General features: G+C 50.3%; 1 protein-coding gene across 1 annotated transcript in view; it reads right to left on the bottom strand.

Annotated features, from left to right (window-relative positions):
- Positions 1–1,566: 1,566 nt before the first annotated feature.
- The window catches only part of LOC144093669 (uncharacterized), a 38,587-nt gene continuing 26,861 nt past the window's right edge, over positions 1,567–13,292 (bottom strand). Inside the window, exon 6 of the mRNA XM_077627259.1 lies at positions 1,567–2,282. Coding sequence (XP_077483385.1) covers positions 2,197–2,282 — 86 coding nt within the window. The 3' untranslated portion in view covers positions 1,567–2,196. The remainder of the gene's footprint in view (positions 2,283–13,292) is intronic.

Genomic DNA, 13,292 nt, shown 5'->3' with positions numbered 1-13,292 from the left:
CATTCCTTTGTGTGGACACATTTACCCATCACATATAAAAATTTAATTGAAAACAAAAAATGGTCATGGGACCTCGATTACCGTTCTTATCTGAACATGCCCATATATATATATATATATATATATATATATATATATATATATATATATATATATATATATATATATATATATATGCATATATATTATATATGCATATTCACTAATTTACAAATCATTTAATGCTGAAACATTTAATGTGACTGCATTTTTTTTTCAGGCAATCTTCATTTGGTTCTGTAGCAGTCAACTGAGTTGTGCGCAGTACACCAAACATACAAGGAAGCATTGGAAAGCAGTGGAGGTTCTGAACCATCTGCTATATCCCAGTTTTTGCATCAGGTCTATGATCGAATGCTGAGCACGGCCTGGTACGTATTTTCGTGCTTACACGTCTTGGATTGCTTCGTTTGATAATGAACATGCACGCGCTTATCGCAGGTGCAGCTGCGCAAGATGTATGGTGATGCCATCGCGCGCAGAATGTGTGTGCTGCCGCGAAGATGTCCAAGTCTTGCCGAAGATAATGAATGGGCAAACGTGTGTCACGGAAAACTCCGAATTCGTTACATACTGCCTTATGCCATTCATTCTAGACGTCGAGTATAAAAAGCTCCATTCAGAGTTTTCACGATGTCGTCGAAGTGAATGCGTAAGATATTTGTTTTTTTCCAGTGGCAGATAATAAGTAACTTGGACTATATTCTGCATTATTTCTCAGTCGATACACAGATACACTGCGTACCGGCAGTTTGCGTGGTGGGCGTACGGTCGCCTAGGTTCCAGGAACCGCGTCGTCTTGCCCAGCTGCACAGTAAACCTGATACGGAAAACGTTCCCATCGCCTGAGTACACAGGCTTCAAGTGGTTCTAGGTAAGTGCAATGACAAACGCATTTGTATGCGCTACGCTGCCGCGCCCTGCTTGCTAATATTACGCTCACTGTGCGCAGTGGCATGCACCAATACACAGATGGATGAACCCGTGGATGAACCCGAATGTCAACGGCACCGTATTCATTTCGTAAATAAAGAGATGACGGTGATTTCGAGGCCTATAAAATTTGCTTCTGCTTTCTTCCTTTACTTTACAATGACGACTCTCCAACTTGCATGGCCAGTTTGCACCCATTACAGTCACTCAATAATCTCGCGTTCGTTACGTGTAATTACATTTGCCGTGCACAAGGCGGGAGATTATTACTAATGGGGAGAAAAAGAGTTAAAAAGCAGGGAAGGGCTTTTTTTATTGAAACGTCCGCAGCGCCCACACGCATGCGTCTGAATGTAGAAACGACTTTTTTGATGGACCCGCCGCGGTGGCTCAGTGGTTAGGGCGCTCGACTACTGATCCGGAGTTCCCGGGTTCGAACTCGACCGCGGCGGCTGCGTTTTTATGGAGGAAAAACGCTAAGGCACCCGTGTGCTGTGCGATGTCAGTGCACGTTAAAGATCCCCAGGTGGTCTAAATTATTCCGGGGCCCTCCACTACGGCACCTCCCTCTTCCTTTCTTCTTTCACTCCCTCCTTTACCCTTCCCTTACGGCGCGGTTCAGGTGTCCAACGATATATGAGACAGATACTGCGCCATTTCCTTTCCCCAAAAAACCAATTATTATTATTATTTTTTAATGGTGTCCAAACTTTGCACAAGCTGGAAGCAAATACTGCTGGGTAAATAACACTCATTAGCTGCGTGATAGTGGCAGTACTTTCGCCGAGGTTAAATGCTTTCAAATATACCGTACATAAACTTTCTCGGGTGCTTTACTCTAATGTTGATGTTAAAAGGTGCTGTGCATCAGCACCCTTAAGCAGACGCCTCTTCGGACTTCCTGTCTCAAACATGCGTCACTTCCGGCATGCACTAATGGCGCCCGTTTTCCCAGTTTCGGTTTTAAAAATGCTGATTTTTGCATGCCGCTTGCGCAGTAACCGCAGAAATCTGGAGAGTAATATTTTGCTGGTAACATACCCCAGAGGTATACTATTGACAAGTTATATTTTTGATGTTGGGAAAATTTCGGTCAAGTTGGCGTTTAAGGGTCCAAACGCTCGACATTGGCTCAACCACCAGGATCCCCTTTTCCCTGGACACGGCGATGCCACGCACGGCTAGGCGCAAGTGCTTGGGTCCGTGGTGATGCACTGTTCGCCATCATCCCCTTGCGGGGATGTCCTTGCAGATGCTCGGGAACCCGTGATCTCGCCACTCACCAACGCCTGCAAGCTGCAGACGACCCCCTGCGGGGACAAGTGAGGTTTGTATAAAAGCAGCCAAGGCACTCCAACCGCTCAAAAGAGGCAAAGAAATTGTTTGGAAGCAGCACAAGGGTGGCAAATCAGAATTCAATGTCTTGGCCGTGACAGTGATGCGGAAACAGAATGAGATGTAAGGCTGTTCATGAAGGATGTGTAAAAACTACCGATTCTCATGCGAAGCACATCAGGCAAAGTTCCTAGCGTTGGAAAGTGAAACAAGTTGCAGTATGCTGCTAGACTCCTGGCTTTGCGTGCAGTTAAGAAACTGGCACAGCCAACTATTGTCGTTACACTAAGGACATGTTCACAATAGCAGGCAAAAAAATCATAGTCTCGGCTGCAGCGACCCAAAAGCTTCTCGTAGCGAGTGCCTTCCCGGTGAACGGCACCTCAGTCCCGGTCTCCTGCGTGGGTCCTGCGGTCATGAACGTCACGGGGAAGCCTGCCGCTCTTCGTAGGCCACGCCGTGCTCACCTTGGCATTCAGCCCTTGTGGAAAGTGCTCGAGGTAACCCACCAAACCCTGAGGGGCCGGCAGCATGTCGACAACGGACAGCGGCTGGTCCGGATGAATATGCAGAAGCCCGTGCCCAATTTCATATCCGTCCTGGGGCACCGCGCCATGTGCGATTACCGTGGTTTCTGCAAAGTGTGTTCCCGCGTGCAGGCGGTACGGTGGGCCGCACGCAGCGGCGGACTGCCTGCGCACATGTTCGTACGCTGCAGCCGCCGCCAGGAAGCCCGAGGCACCCTGACCTGGCCAGCCAAGGGACCTGGAAACGACAACCTGCGGACAGCCCGCCAAGCAATGGCAGGTCAACACCGTCCTGGAAAACCAGGGCTGCGAGCCCCCCGGACGACCCCCCCCCCGGGAGGACCAGAAAGCGAACCCCCCAGCTGCCACCCCCAGCGTGGACCATACCGTCGACGCACTGCGGAAGAGCTTCTCGAAGATCTTCGCCTTTGCCTCCGCCACGTCCCCAGCCACCGCCTCCGACGCAACGGGCGCCTTCTCACCAGAGCCGCTCACACCTTTCGGCTCGGAGGATGAGGGAGAGCAAGGACTCAGAGTCCACCTCGTCCCTGACGGATAAGGGCGGGCCGATCGAGAGCAGTTCAGTGCTGCGCCTGACGGGGGACACTGACCTGCGAGCAGCGCCAAGCCCTCCTCACCACCTCGGAACACCAAGGGCTGCCCCGTCGTGCCGCCCCGCCGCTAGCACAAGGAAGAGGAGGAGACACAAGCCGGCGGCGGCTTGTCGCCAACACTAGTTGCTACTCAGGCGGCGACGAGTGGAACGCTGAGTCCATCACCAGCCGGTGAACCTGCCGCTCGATCTACGAGCTCAGGCCGAGGACGAAATAGTCACAGGAAATCTAGCGGCACTGAAACTTCAGCGCTTAGCATCACCATCATGGTGTTAGTGCACCTCTCTTCCTGAATGTTCAGGTATCTAGGTTGCCGGACAAGCAGAGAGAAATGATGCACGTTGCCCAAGCACAGGGCGTCGACATCCTGTTTTTAGAGGAAACTAACCTATGTTGCCCGCGCAAAGTCACCGATTTTAAGTCCAGGTTTTGTGTTCATGCCTTTTTCGTCAACTACTTCTGTTTCGTGCGGTGTCGGTGTGGTTTTTGTGAACAGCTCTTTTCTCACTGGCGCGCACTGCATTTACGGCATAAACGGTCGCACATGGTCAATTTTTATTTGGGTGGCAGGCGTGTCAGGGCGTTAAGTGGTCTACGAACCAGCCCTCCGTTCTGATTCGTGTAGCTTTTTTATTTGTTGGATTCTTTTCTGTGAAGACTGCTATCCTTGTCTTCTTGTCGGAGATTTCAATTGCGTTTTAGATCCCGTACATGATGTGCAAGGTCCAGGCCAGGGGCGACCTTACGTCGGGGCACGATCACTGCGAGATATTTGTGTTCAATTTTGTTTGACTAACGCGTGGGTAAAACTACATGGTGACAGTTTTGACTACCAGGGAGAAGGGCAAGTCGGCTAGTCGTCTTGACAACACCCCACGCATTATCGATCATCGACCTCACGTGTAGACGCGTGGCGTATGGATCTACCATGTCTGCTGACAGCGTGACAGCTATTGAACGGGCAGCACAGGGGGCTTATCTCTGAGGAGATAAACACCACCCTTGTCCGTATTCGCGTCGTGCAGCGCGGTGCGCCGCTTTCGCCATGCGCTTTATCTCGGCCTGTTAAAAGCTCGCTATCACACGCTACTACGACAGTCCTCGCGGGCAGCAAGCAAGTCAGGCACTAGTGCAAGGTAGACCTGTGTCAGACCCCACAGTATTACGGCAGGTGCGCCCAGGTAGCCTTGATGAGACACGACAGGTCCGCGTGGAGGAGGTTGTTTTGCCAGACGGTTCCAGGGGCAGCAGCACGGCTGTCATCTGACGCTTTTGAGCGTCACTTTTCGCTGCTGTTTGTTTCTGAGGCAGGACAGCGGGAAGCCGCCTCCTTTGCGTACGCTTTACGCAGCTTTTGTGGCCAGTTGCCGCAAGTGCCAAGCGATCAGCGCCCTGGTCAGCTCAGGCGAACTGTTTGCCACCGTTAAAAACATGAACGCTGCCCTCAGCTCCAGGCCCTGACGGCATTTCCACCAGCTTTTATGTGAGGTTTTACACCGTCCTGGAGGAGCTTCTCCGGATGGTGAACGCCTTCGTCAGGGATGGCGAGAGGCCGCAGTCATTTAGAGAGAGCCTTGTTGTGTTCATCCTTAAACCTGGCGGGTGCCCATCTGATTCGCAGGCAAGGCGCCCGATCACTCTGCTTAACGCAGATTACAAGATTGTGGCGTCACTGCTGGCTAAAAGGTTGAGTAAGGTTTTAGCGGTGCTCGTAAGCCATACACAGACCTGCAGCGTGCCTGGACGATCGGTGTTCTCGTCTCTCGCACTAACGCGTGACTTCTTCACGTTCACCTCAAAAACGGGAATACCGGGTTGTTTCGACTCACTTGATCAGGCTAAAGCCTTCGACCGAGTTGAGCACCGCTCCCTTTTTGGAGTTCTCGGGGCTTTCGGCTCTCCGCCCGAGTTCGTGGCGCGGTTAGAGCGACTGTATTCCGGCCTTACAGTTCGGTTGCTTTTTAACGGCTCGTTGAGCGAACGCTTCAATATCGAACGCTTCAATATCGAGTGTTGTGTTTAGACCCCCTCCTACGCCACGTAGCGGAGTGTCCATTGGTGCGTGGGTTCCCTTTGCCTGGCCAAGGTCAGGTGAAGGTGTCCGCGTACGCTGACGACGTGTCCCTGTTTTTGCGGGACGAAGACAGCTACGCAGCGTTCTTACGGCTTTTTGCGAGTTACAGCGAGCTGTCCGGCGCCCTGCTTAACAGCGGCAGGAGCAAAGCTCTGCGCTTTGGCGCTTTTGTGTCAGACCTGCTGGGCGACGTAGAGTGGGTCGCGGCGGTTAATGTTCTTGGCGTCGTGTTCCTCTCCTCAGGAGTGGTAGCTCGCGAGTCGTGGTCGCAGTTAAGATCTACATCAGAGCGACGTCTCGAAGTAGCAGTGCATTTTCGCTTGTCGCTGTCTGAGCGCGTTTTTATTATTAGATCATCTGTGTGCGCGCCACTCTTCTACGCAGCTCGCGTCGAATGTTCGCCGCGCACATTCACGCGTCGTTTGGCCATACTTTGTGGCGCTTTTTTCTGGGTGGGAAAGACGGAGACCGTCCCTCGCGCGCTCCTCCGCCTTCCCACGTGCATGGGCGGGTTCAGCTTGCCCGATTTGCGCACAATATGCAGTGCTCTAGCTGTCCGAGGCGTCCGCGACCTGGTCACCGTCACCGACTACCCGGGGAGGGTATTTCTCGCCTACCTTCTTGGCACGTCGCGGCGCCTCTTTTTTGGTCAAGTAACAGCTCCTTCAGCCGAACAGCAGCCGAGGTTCTTTAGGTATGTCTGTCGGGCGGCCGAGTCTCTCACAGCCGCCCTGCCAGAGGTCGACGTCACTAAGGCACAGGCCTCCCGCGTTTGCAAGCTCCTTGCTATCCAGGAGGCTGCAAAAGAACAGCTCGAGCGGAGCAGGCGGGTGCGTTGGCGAGATTTGACGTACAGCACTCTTCCACCGGACGTTCGTGACTTCGGCTGGCTGCGAGGCTGGAGGGTCTTGCCCACGGGAGTCCGTGTTGCAGCGTAGGGCATCACCCCTTCTTCGCGGTGTCCTCAGTGTGGCTACACTGAAACCCTACAGCATGCCATGTTTGAGTGCGTGGTTGCTAGAACGTTTTGGCGGCTCATGTCGAGTATGTTTTTTGTCACCTTGAACTCCCGCACCAGGCCATGCGAGTCGTTTGTGCGGCTTCTGTGTGTGTGTGGGTGCCTTTGTTTTGTGGCGGCAGAGAGGCGCGGCTTCCTTGCAGGGTCGACCCCAGCGGGCCATGTTCCCATTGTTGCAGAGGGTGAGATTGAACCTGTTCAAACAGGCGTGCTTAGACTGGGTCACCCTCGACGAGGAAGAATTCCTGCGCCGATGAAGCAACCGGTTCATCAACACAAGCAGGAGCTGCGTCACCTTTGTGAACTAAGCCCATCATTGACCATAGACTTTCGAGAGTAGCTGTGGACATTACTGGATCCATAACAGCGGCGTCCAATAAAGGAAATCGTTACATACTCACTCTAGTGGATATGGCAACGAGGTTCCCGGAAGCAGTGCCTTTGAAGACTATTGATACGGTGCAGCTTTGCTTGAGATGTTCTCGTGTTATGGGGTGCCAAATCCTCAGTAATCGTGGATTGAACTTTACATTTACATTTCAAGTTATGTCTAAAGTTATGGAAGATGGATCGCCTGCTGGCTGTCAAGGACTTATTCACTACACCCTGTCACCCCCATGGCGAAAAGCCAAAAGGACTGAAAAGGCATCACTCACGTTCACCTATCCAGAACAGCCTTCATTTTTCCCCTTTTGAAATGTTGTATGGACGAAGAGTGCGTGGTCCCTTGGCAATTCTCGAAGAGATTTAGAGCAACAAACAGTTGGAAACATGCTTCAGTTGAGAGGAAAACTCCAGGAGACTTCCAAAATCGCGCATCAGAGATATATAAAAAGATATGACAAAAACGCCAAAGAGCGGTCACTGAAGCCTGACTGGCGACGAAGTGTTCATACTGCTTCCTAAAAATTATTTCACGTAAACATGCTCAAGAAGTATGAAGAACGAAGACACGGGGCAGGAATGGCGTGCAGACCGATTCATGAGGAGAAAGATTCAGGAAAATTCAGGCTTGGATGGGGAGAAAATCTCGGAGATAAAGGAACTGTTTGAGCGGTATACTCATTAACCTCAGGAGACTTTTTCGAGGCGATTCGCGGACTTTTGCACCCATACCATAAGGTTTCAGGGTTCTGCGTCATAAATATCTAAGGGTTACACTCACAAATAAATTAAACTGCTCGAAACATTTCAGAAATTTCTGCTGCTGCGCTTGCGTAAGGGCTAGTATGCGGCGTTTGTGTGGGACCTACATAATGAAAAAGATATTGTACAACTTGAGCATGTCCAAAGACAATATAGGAGGCATGAAGATACCCATGGAGGAGTTGTCAAAGAAAAAGACTGCACATGAAACGTGGGCCCTGTTTCAACGCCTCTGGAACGAGGACTAAAGTCAGCGGCTGTTGCTACCTCCTAGACTTCGCCACCGGCACGAGGATGCTCCAACGCCGACATCCAGCTAAGGCAACTTTAAGAGGCGGTTATAAGCATATATTGTGTTTTCACAGTGTCAAATTCTAAACAGCACAGAAAAGATACATCCGCCTGCTGACAGCTCTTAAAAAAAAACTGGTTTTTCACGAAAGGAAAATGGCGCAGTAACTGTCTCGCATATCTTGGTGGACACCTGAACCGAGCTCTCGCGGCAGCACCGACTGACTCCCTTTACCTGATCCTCCCCTCAACACTCCTCTCGTGGAACAGTGGTGTCTCTTAAAACAAGGTACCACCTGGATTTTTGTCCGTACTCCGTGTCCGAGATGAAAGCTGCAGCAGCTGTATTTACAGAGCTAATGAGGAAGGTGCTACAAGGCCTTGAGAATGTAGAACATTATATCGACATCTTAGTGGCGACTCATTCGTGACCCGAGCACTTGGAAACTTTCGAAAGAGTATCTGACAGAATCCGGATGGCTAACCTAATGGATTCAGCCAACCAAATGCGATATATAGGGTTCGAAGCTGTGGCATTATACCATTGGACTGGGTCACAGATATTTTGCACAAAATCCAAACAGCTCAACCACCGAGATCAAAGAAAGTACAATCGTTTCTCGGGTTGACTGGTTTTTATACAGTTTATACCTAATTACGCGGACGTTGCGGTGTCGTTAGTGTAATTAACAAAGAAGGAGCTAGTAATAATGTAGAATGACCATCCGAGCATGACCAAGCTTCCTGGTTAAAACAACAACCACCGGTGTTGCTAGCTCCAGCTCAAAGCTGAGCAGAATTACTCCACTGTGGGAAAAGAATGTCTTGCTTTGGTGTGGGCGGTGAAATGTTTCCATTTATATTTGTGGAGGAAACCGTTCCGAGCGCAGACTTATCACCAGCCGCTGGAATATTTGAATAAAAGTAAGATGACGAATGGCAGAGTGATGAGATGGAGTCTGACATAAGGAGGAGAAAATGCTGGTGTAGATTTTATGAGCAGAATGTCAGAAAGGTGCAGAAAACATGTAATTAATTCTCTCACGTTACTTTGGGCTTTATTCGTGCATTAACATTTTGTATGCTGTTGCTGGAAATGTGATTGATGGTGGCCTGTGCATAAAAGTAAGAAAGTGACATTTGTTCTTATACAGTGCCTTAATACAGTGGTCAGTGGAGCAGTTGTGGTGGTGAAAATATTGGTCTATGAAGTGTTGAGGTGTTCGTGTGGTGATGATTTCGTGTGCTTCAAAGACAGGAGTAAAAACACTAGACCTAAAAAGAAAGGCACGCTAATTGGTACATGGCACTTCAGAGAAAGAGTACAGTGGTATTTTTGGAAGAGATAGAGATGACGACGACGAAACCGAAAAAGAGGCGGAATTAGCTTCAAACGCCACAGTGTAATAATCCATGCCCTAGTTTGTGTCCACATATAACCCATCCATTCAGCGCTGTCAGTGCACGCATTGTTATTCCCTCCTCTCGCTGTGGTTCTCTGTTGTGCCTGCACAGAAGCGTTACGTCAATCGGCTTAGAGACCAGACTGGCATCTTGTAAGCCACAGCTGTGCCCCTCAACGACGAAAGCGGCAGCAAGAAGCTTGCATAGAGACTTTGGCCGTACCCTGACCACCGACAGCTGCTGCTAAGTCGCGCCGCCTGGTAAGCGCAGTAAGCCGTTGAATGCCAAGATGCATGTCCCACGGCTTGTAACGTGGGACAGAGCTTCAACTGTGTACCGTGTGCAATAAACCCCGTGAGCAGCGGCCAGAAGCCACAATTGACCGCGCGTCCGCTGATCTCGCCGCAGCTGCCAATGTTCCACAAACAACTGCGCTGGTTTGTTCAAATACTGAAGCAGTGGCGAAGCCAGCGGGAACAGCAGACTAGTAGCCAAAGTTCTTCAATCCAACAATTTACAAAGCTGGATCTAAATTCATGCACCACCTACGGCCTGCATGTCCTGGTTGCAGCACCGATTGCCCCGTTAATATACTGCATCAAAGGTGCCGCCAGCAGGTGATTGCCAGAGTTCTTTAATACGACCGGCTACAACAAAACTCAGAATCGAAATCGATGCTTCACTTGCTGACTGTGTGTCCCCGATGCGGTGTTTATTCGCCACGTTGTATAGGTGAGCCACAGCTGGAAATTTCAGACCTCCGAACAGGAAGAAAAATAAATCTGGACAAGGCTTTGAGGGCAGTTATTGACGTTGCTAACAAGATAGTCCTCGTGGCTAACAAAATACTCATTACATAATGACCTCAGGAGGCTTTTTCGAGGCGATTCGCAGACTTTTGCGCCCATACCGCGGATGTGCGTGGACGGGCAGAGATATGGGACACGGGCGACCTAGGTTGCTTATGCGCAGCTCCATGCCAACACTAGGAAACTTACCCGGAAGACATTATTGTGCGCTGTCACGAAAAAGGTTGGATGGACTTGAATCTTGTCATAGATTGGATTCAAAGCGTGTGGGACCGAAGAAGGCCAGGCGCATTGTTGCATCCGGAAGAAATATTGGTTCTGGACTCCTTCCGAGGTCATTTGACACCCAGCGTCAAAAAAAACTACAGCGTGACAAACGCATCTCGTTATACCGGGTGGCATGACCTCCATTCTTCAGCCTCTGGACGTTTGCATGAACAAGCCCTTCAAGGATCGCTTGCAACAATTATTACTGGGAGTGGATTGAAAGCGGATCAACAACAACGCCTGCAGGTAGGCTGAAATGCCCAAGCGTGTCTACCGTTGCCCACTGGGTTTCAGCAGCCTGGTACGGGCTGCCTCATGATTTGGGCTGCCGTGCATATAAGAAATGCTCAATTTCAAATGCTCTACACGGAAGCGAGGACGACCTGCTGTGGGAGGCAGCCAGAGACAACGAAGAGTCAAGCTGTGATGATGACAGTGACGGCGACAACTGCCATGAGGATGAGGGTGTATAGGAATGCCTGTTTGGCTTGTATTTCAATAAAGTTGTCTTTGACCCTCATAACTGTGCGATGTTGGTTCCTCACGTCACATTCGGGTTGTTTCGGTTTTTCTGTCGCACGCCCGAAGTCTACCCTCGCGTTACAATCGTAGTTTTTTTTTTCCCATTTTCACACCCAAAAAGTCGACCCTCGCGTTACATTCGAGTAAATACGGTATGCTGTGTGAAGAAGTGTTGGGAGCAGATTTCTTCATTTTACCCTTAAAAATTAATTGTTTGATTAATTTACTGTTACTTGGTACACACATTTTGTATGGTGAAGTTCAGAAGGCTGTAATAGGATTAATAATTGACATATCAAGAACTGCTCACAACATTTCATAACTCACTCTTCTGGCTATACCTTTTAGTGTCAGGACCTATGCCAGGCAGAGAGGCCAAAGTTGAAAGGGGTGATGTCCAATCATCTCATGGAAGTTTCGGAGGTTGTGGATGCCTCTGGGCAGCTCTGCCACTAGGCTCCGCAGGAAGATGGATTTATGTGTAAAACACCTCACAGAGATGCGGTACACCCAAAGCTAAAGGTGGTTTCTCTCATATCAAGGCAAAGAAAAGGAAGGAATGCAAGGATAGCGCAGTATAAAAAAAAAATTGGTGGTGTTTTAGCTCTGGTTAAACCTGGAGTGCCGCGACAGCTACAGCTGGCCGAGTGGAACTTGGTCACGTGACCAACCACATGATAAGCCACGGCGGTGCGCCGCCGGCAGCTGCTCCGCACCACGTGACGTGACAGCACGTTGGCACAGCCACTGGGCGGCGGCACAGCCACTGGGTGGCAGCGACGTCACCGCTTCGGCGCCGCCATGCTGAAGGCTCGAAATGCTACCGTAATGCAGCTATCGCTACAAAACAGAAAGGCGACACAGGACCTTTCACCGTGCACAGGACAGAGGGTTGCGATTATTCACCGGACAGCGGAGACAACGTGGGGGCAGCTAACAGGAGAGCAAAGGCCGCGAAGCTGTTGACATGTTCGTGTATAGGGCTGTCTAGCACTCAGAATGAAGTCCACTTACGAAGATTGTCACTTGCTAGACGTGCAATCTGGCACAGCTAAACGGAATAACTAAGTGCACTCGCCAAAGTGCGCACTCAGGTCGGAGTACGTTCACAGAACACGAGTGCGCCTCGACGGCAGCAATTTTTTGGGCATGAAAAGTAATATAAAACTAAATGTGGATACAAATTTCATTTACCTGTTATATATAAGTTTTATTACTTCAATGGTTCTATGAAAGCGACCAGCAAAACAACGCATCATTAAAACGTTCTGTACACAGTTGAAAAAAATGAGCTCTTAAAGGAGTAACACTAATGACTGCGCTCTTACCGCACCCTTATTGCGCAGCCTAGAAAAAACGGCCGAATTCAGGGGGCGGAACGTCATCCCACGCCTTTCACACGAATATTTTTCGCCGTGACTTTATTATTGTATATGTCTGCTACCACAGACATCAGTCACTTTTTCCCCTGATGTGAAACATGTAACTGCGTGTTTCAGGCTTGGGGCGTCACCTTTTCTTCATTATGGCGCCGTCGGCGACCTGGTGTCCACCGAAGCCGCAAGTCTTCGATGTCACCGTCTCTGCGAGGACTAGTCCTGAGATCGTTGTTGACGAGGCGGCCTCGATAGCGAGTCTTCCCAAAGTCTACTGTGTCCAGCATATGGGCGCAGAGTCCTTTCAAGTGACATTATCCACATATCGCGTAGTTTTCGCCGGCTACCCGGTCATCGACAGCTGGCGTATCCCATTGTTCCAGTCGGGCCACGGGTCACCACTGTGGTCTGCCTGTTCCTGCCCGCGTACGGAACCAGTGAGCCTCTCGCCCAGGTCCTCGGCCAATATGGGCAGGTCCTGTCGGTTACAGTAGGCCAGATTGGGTCTTGCCGTGGCACCCTGACTATGACGCAGTATATTCGATGTCTGCATCAACCCCGGTACCCAACTATCTGCGAGTCGCTTGTCACCGGGCCACCTTTAGCTCCAAAGGAATGCAGCGCGTTTGCCGGCGGCGTGGTTCCTCAAGCCTCTTCCAGGCGCAGAACATGGCTCCTTTCTAAGGGCGCGGCGGCTTTCATGCTCATCAGACAGACGGCTGTGGTCTATTAGTTTGGGGTTTAGAGGCGCAAGGGCGAATAAGGCCAAAGAGCACCAATACAATGTTTGATCAACTCTTTGTGATACTGGGTGAAATGAGATGGAGTCATGACATCCTGTGTATTAAAAACATTGGCGGTGGTTTAGCTGTGGTTAAACCTGGAGCGACGCGAGCTACAGCTGGCCGAGTGTAACTTGGTCACGTGACCAACCACG

Source organism: Amblyomma americanum, chromosome 6 (assembly GCF_052857255.1).
Source record: "Amblyomma americanum isolate KBUSLIRL-KWMA chromosome 6, ASM5285725v1, whole genome shotgun sequence".
In the NCBI taxonomy this organism is placed as follows: domain Eukaryota; kingdom Metazoa; phylum Arthropoda; class Arachnida; order Ixodida; family Ixodidae; genus Amblyomma; species Amblyomma americanum.
The sequence above is the reverse complement of the archived record's forward strand: the minus strand, read 5'-3'. Positions and strand labels throughout refer to the sequence as shown.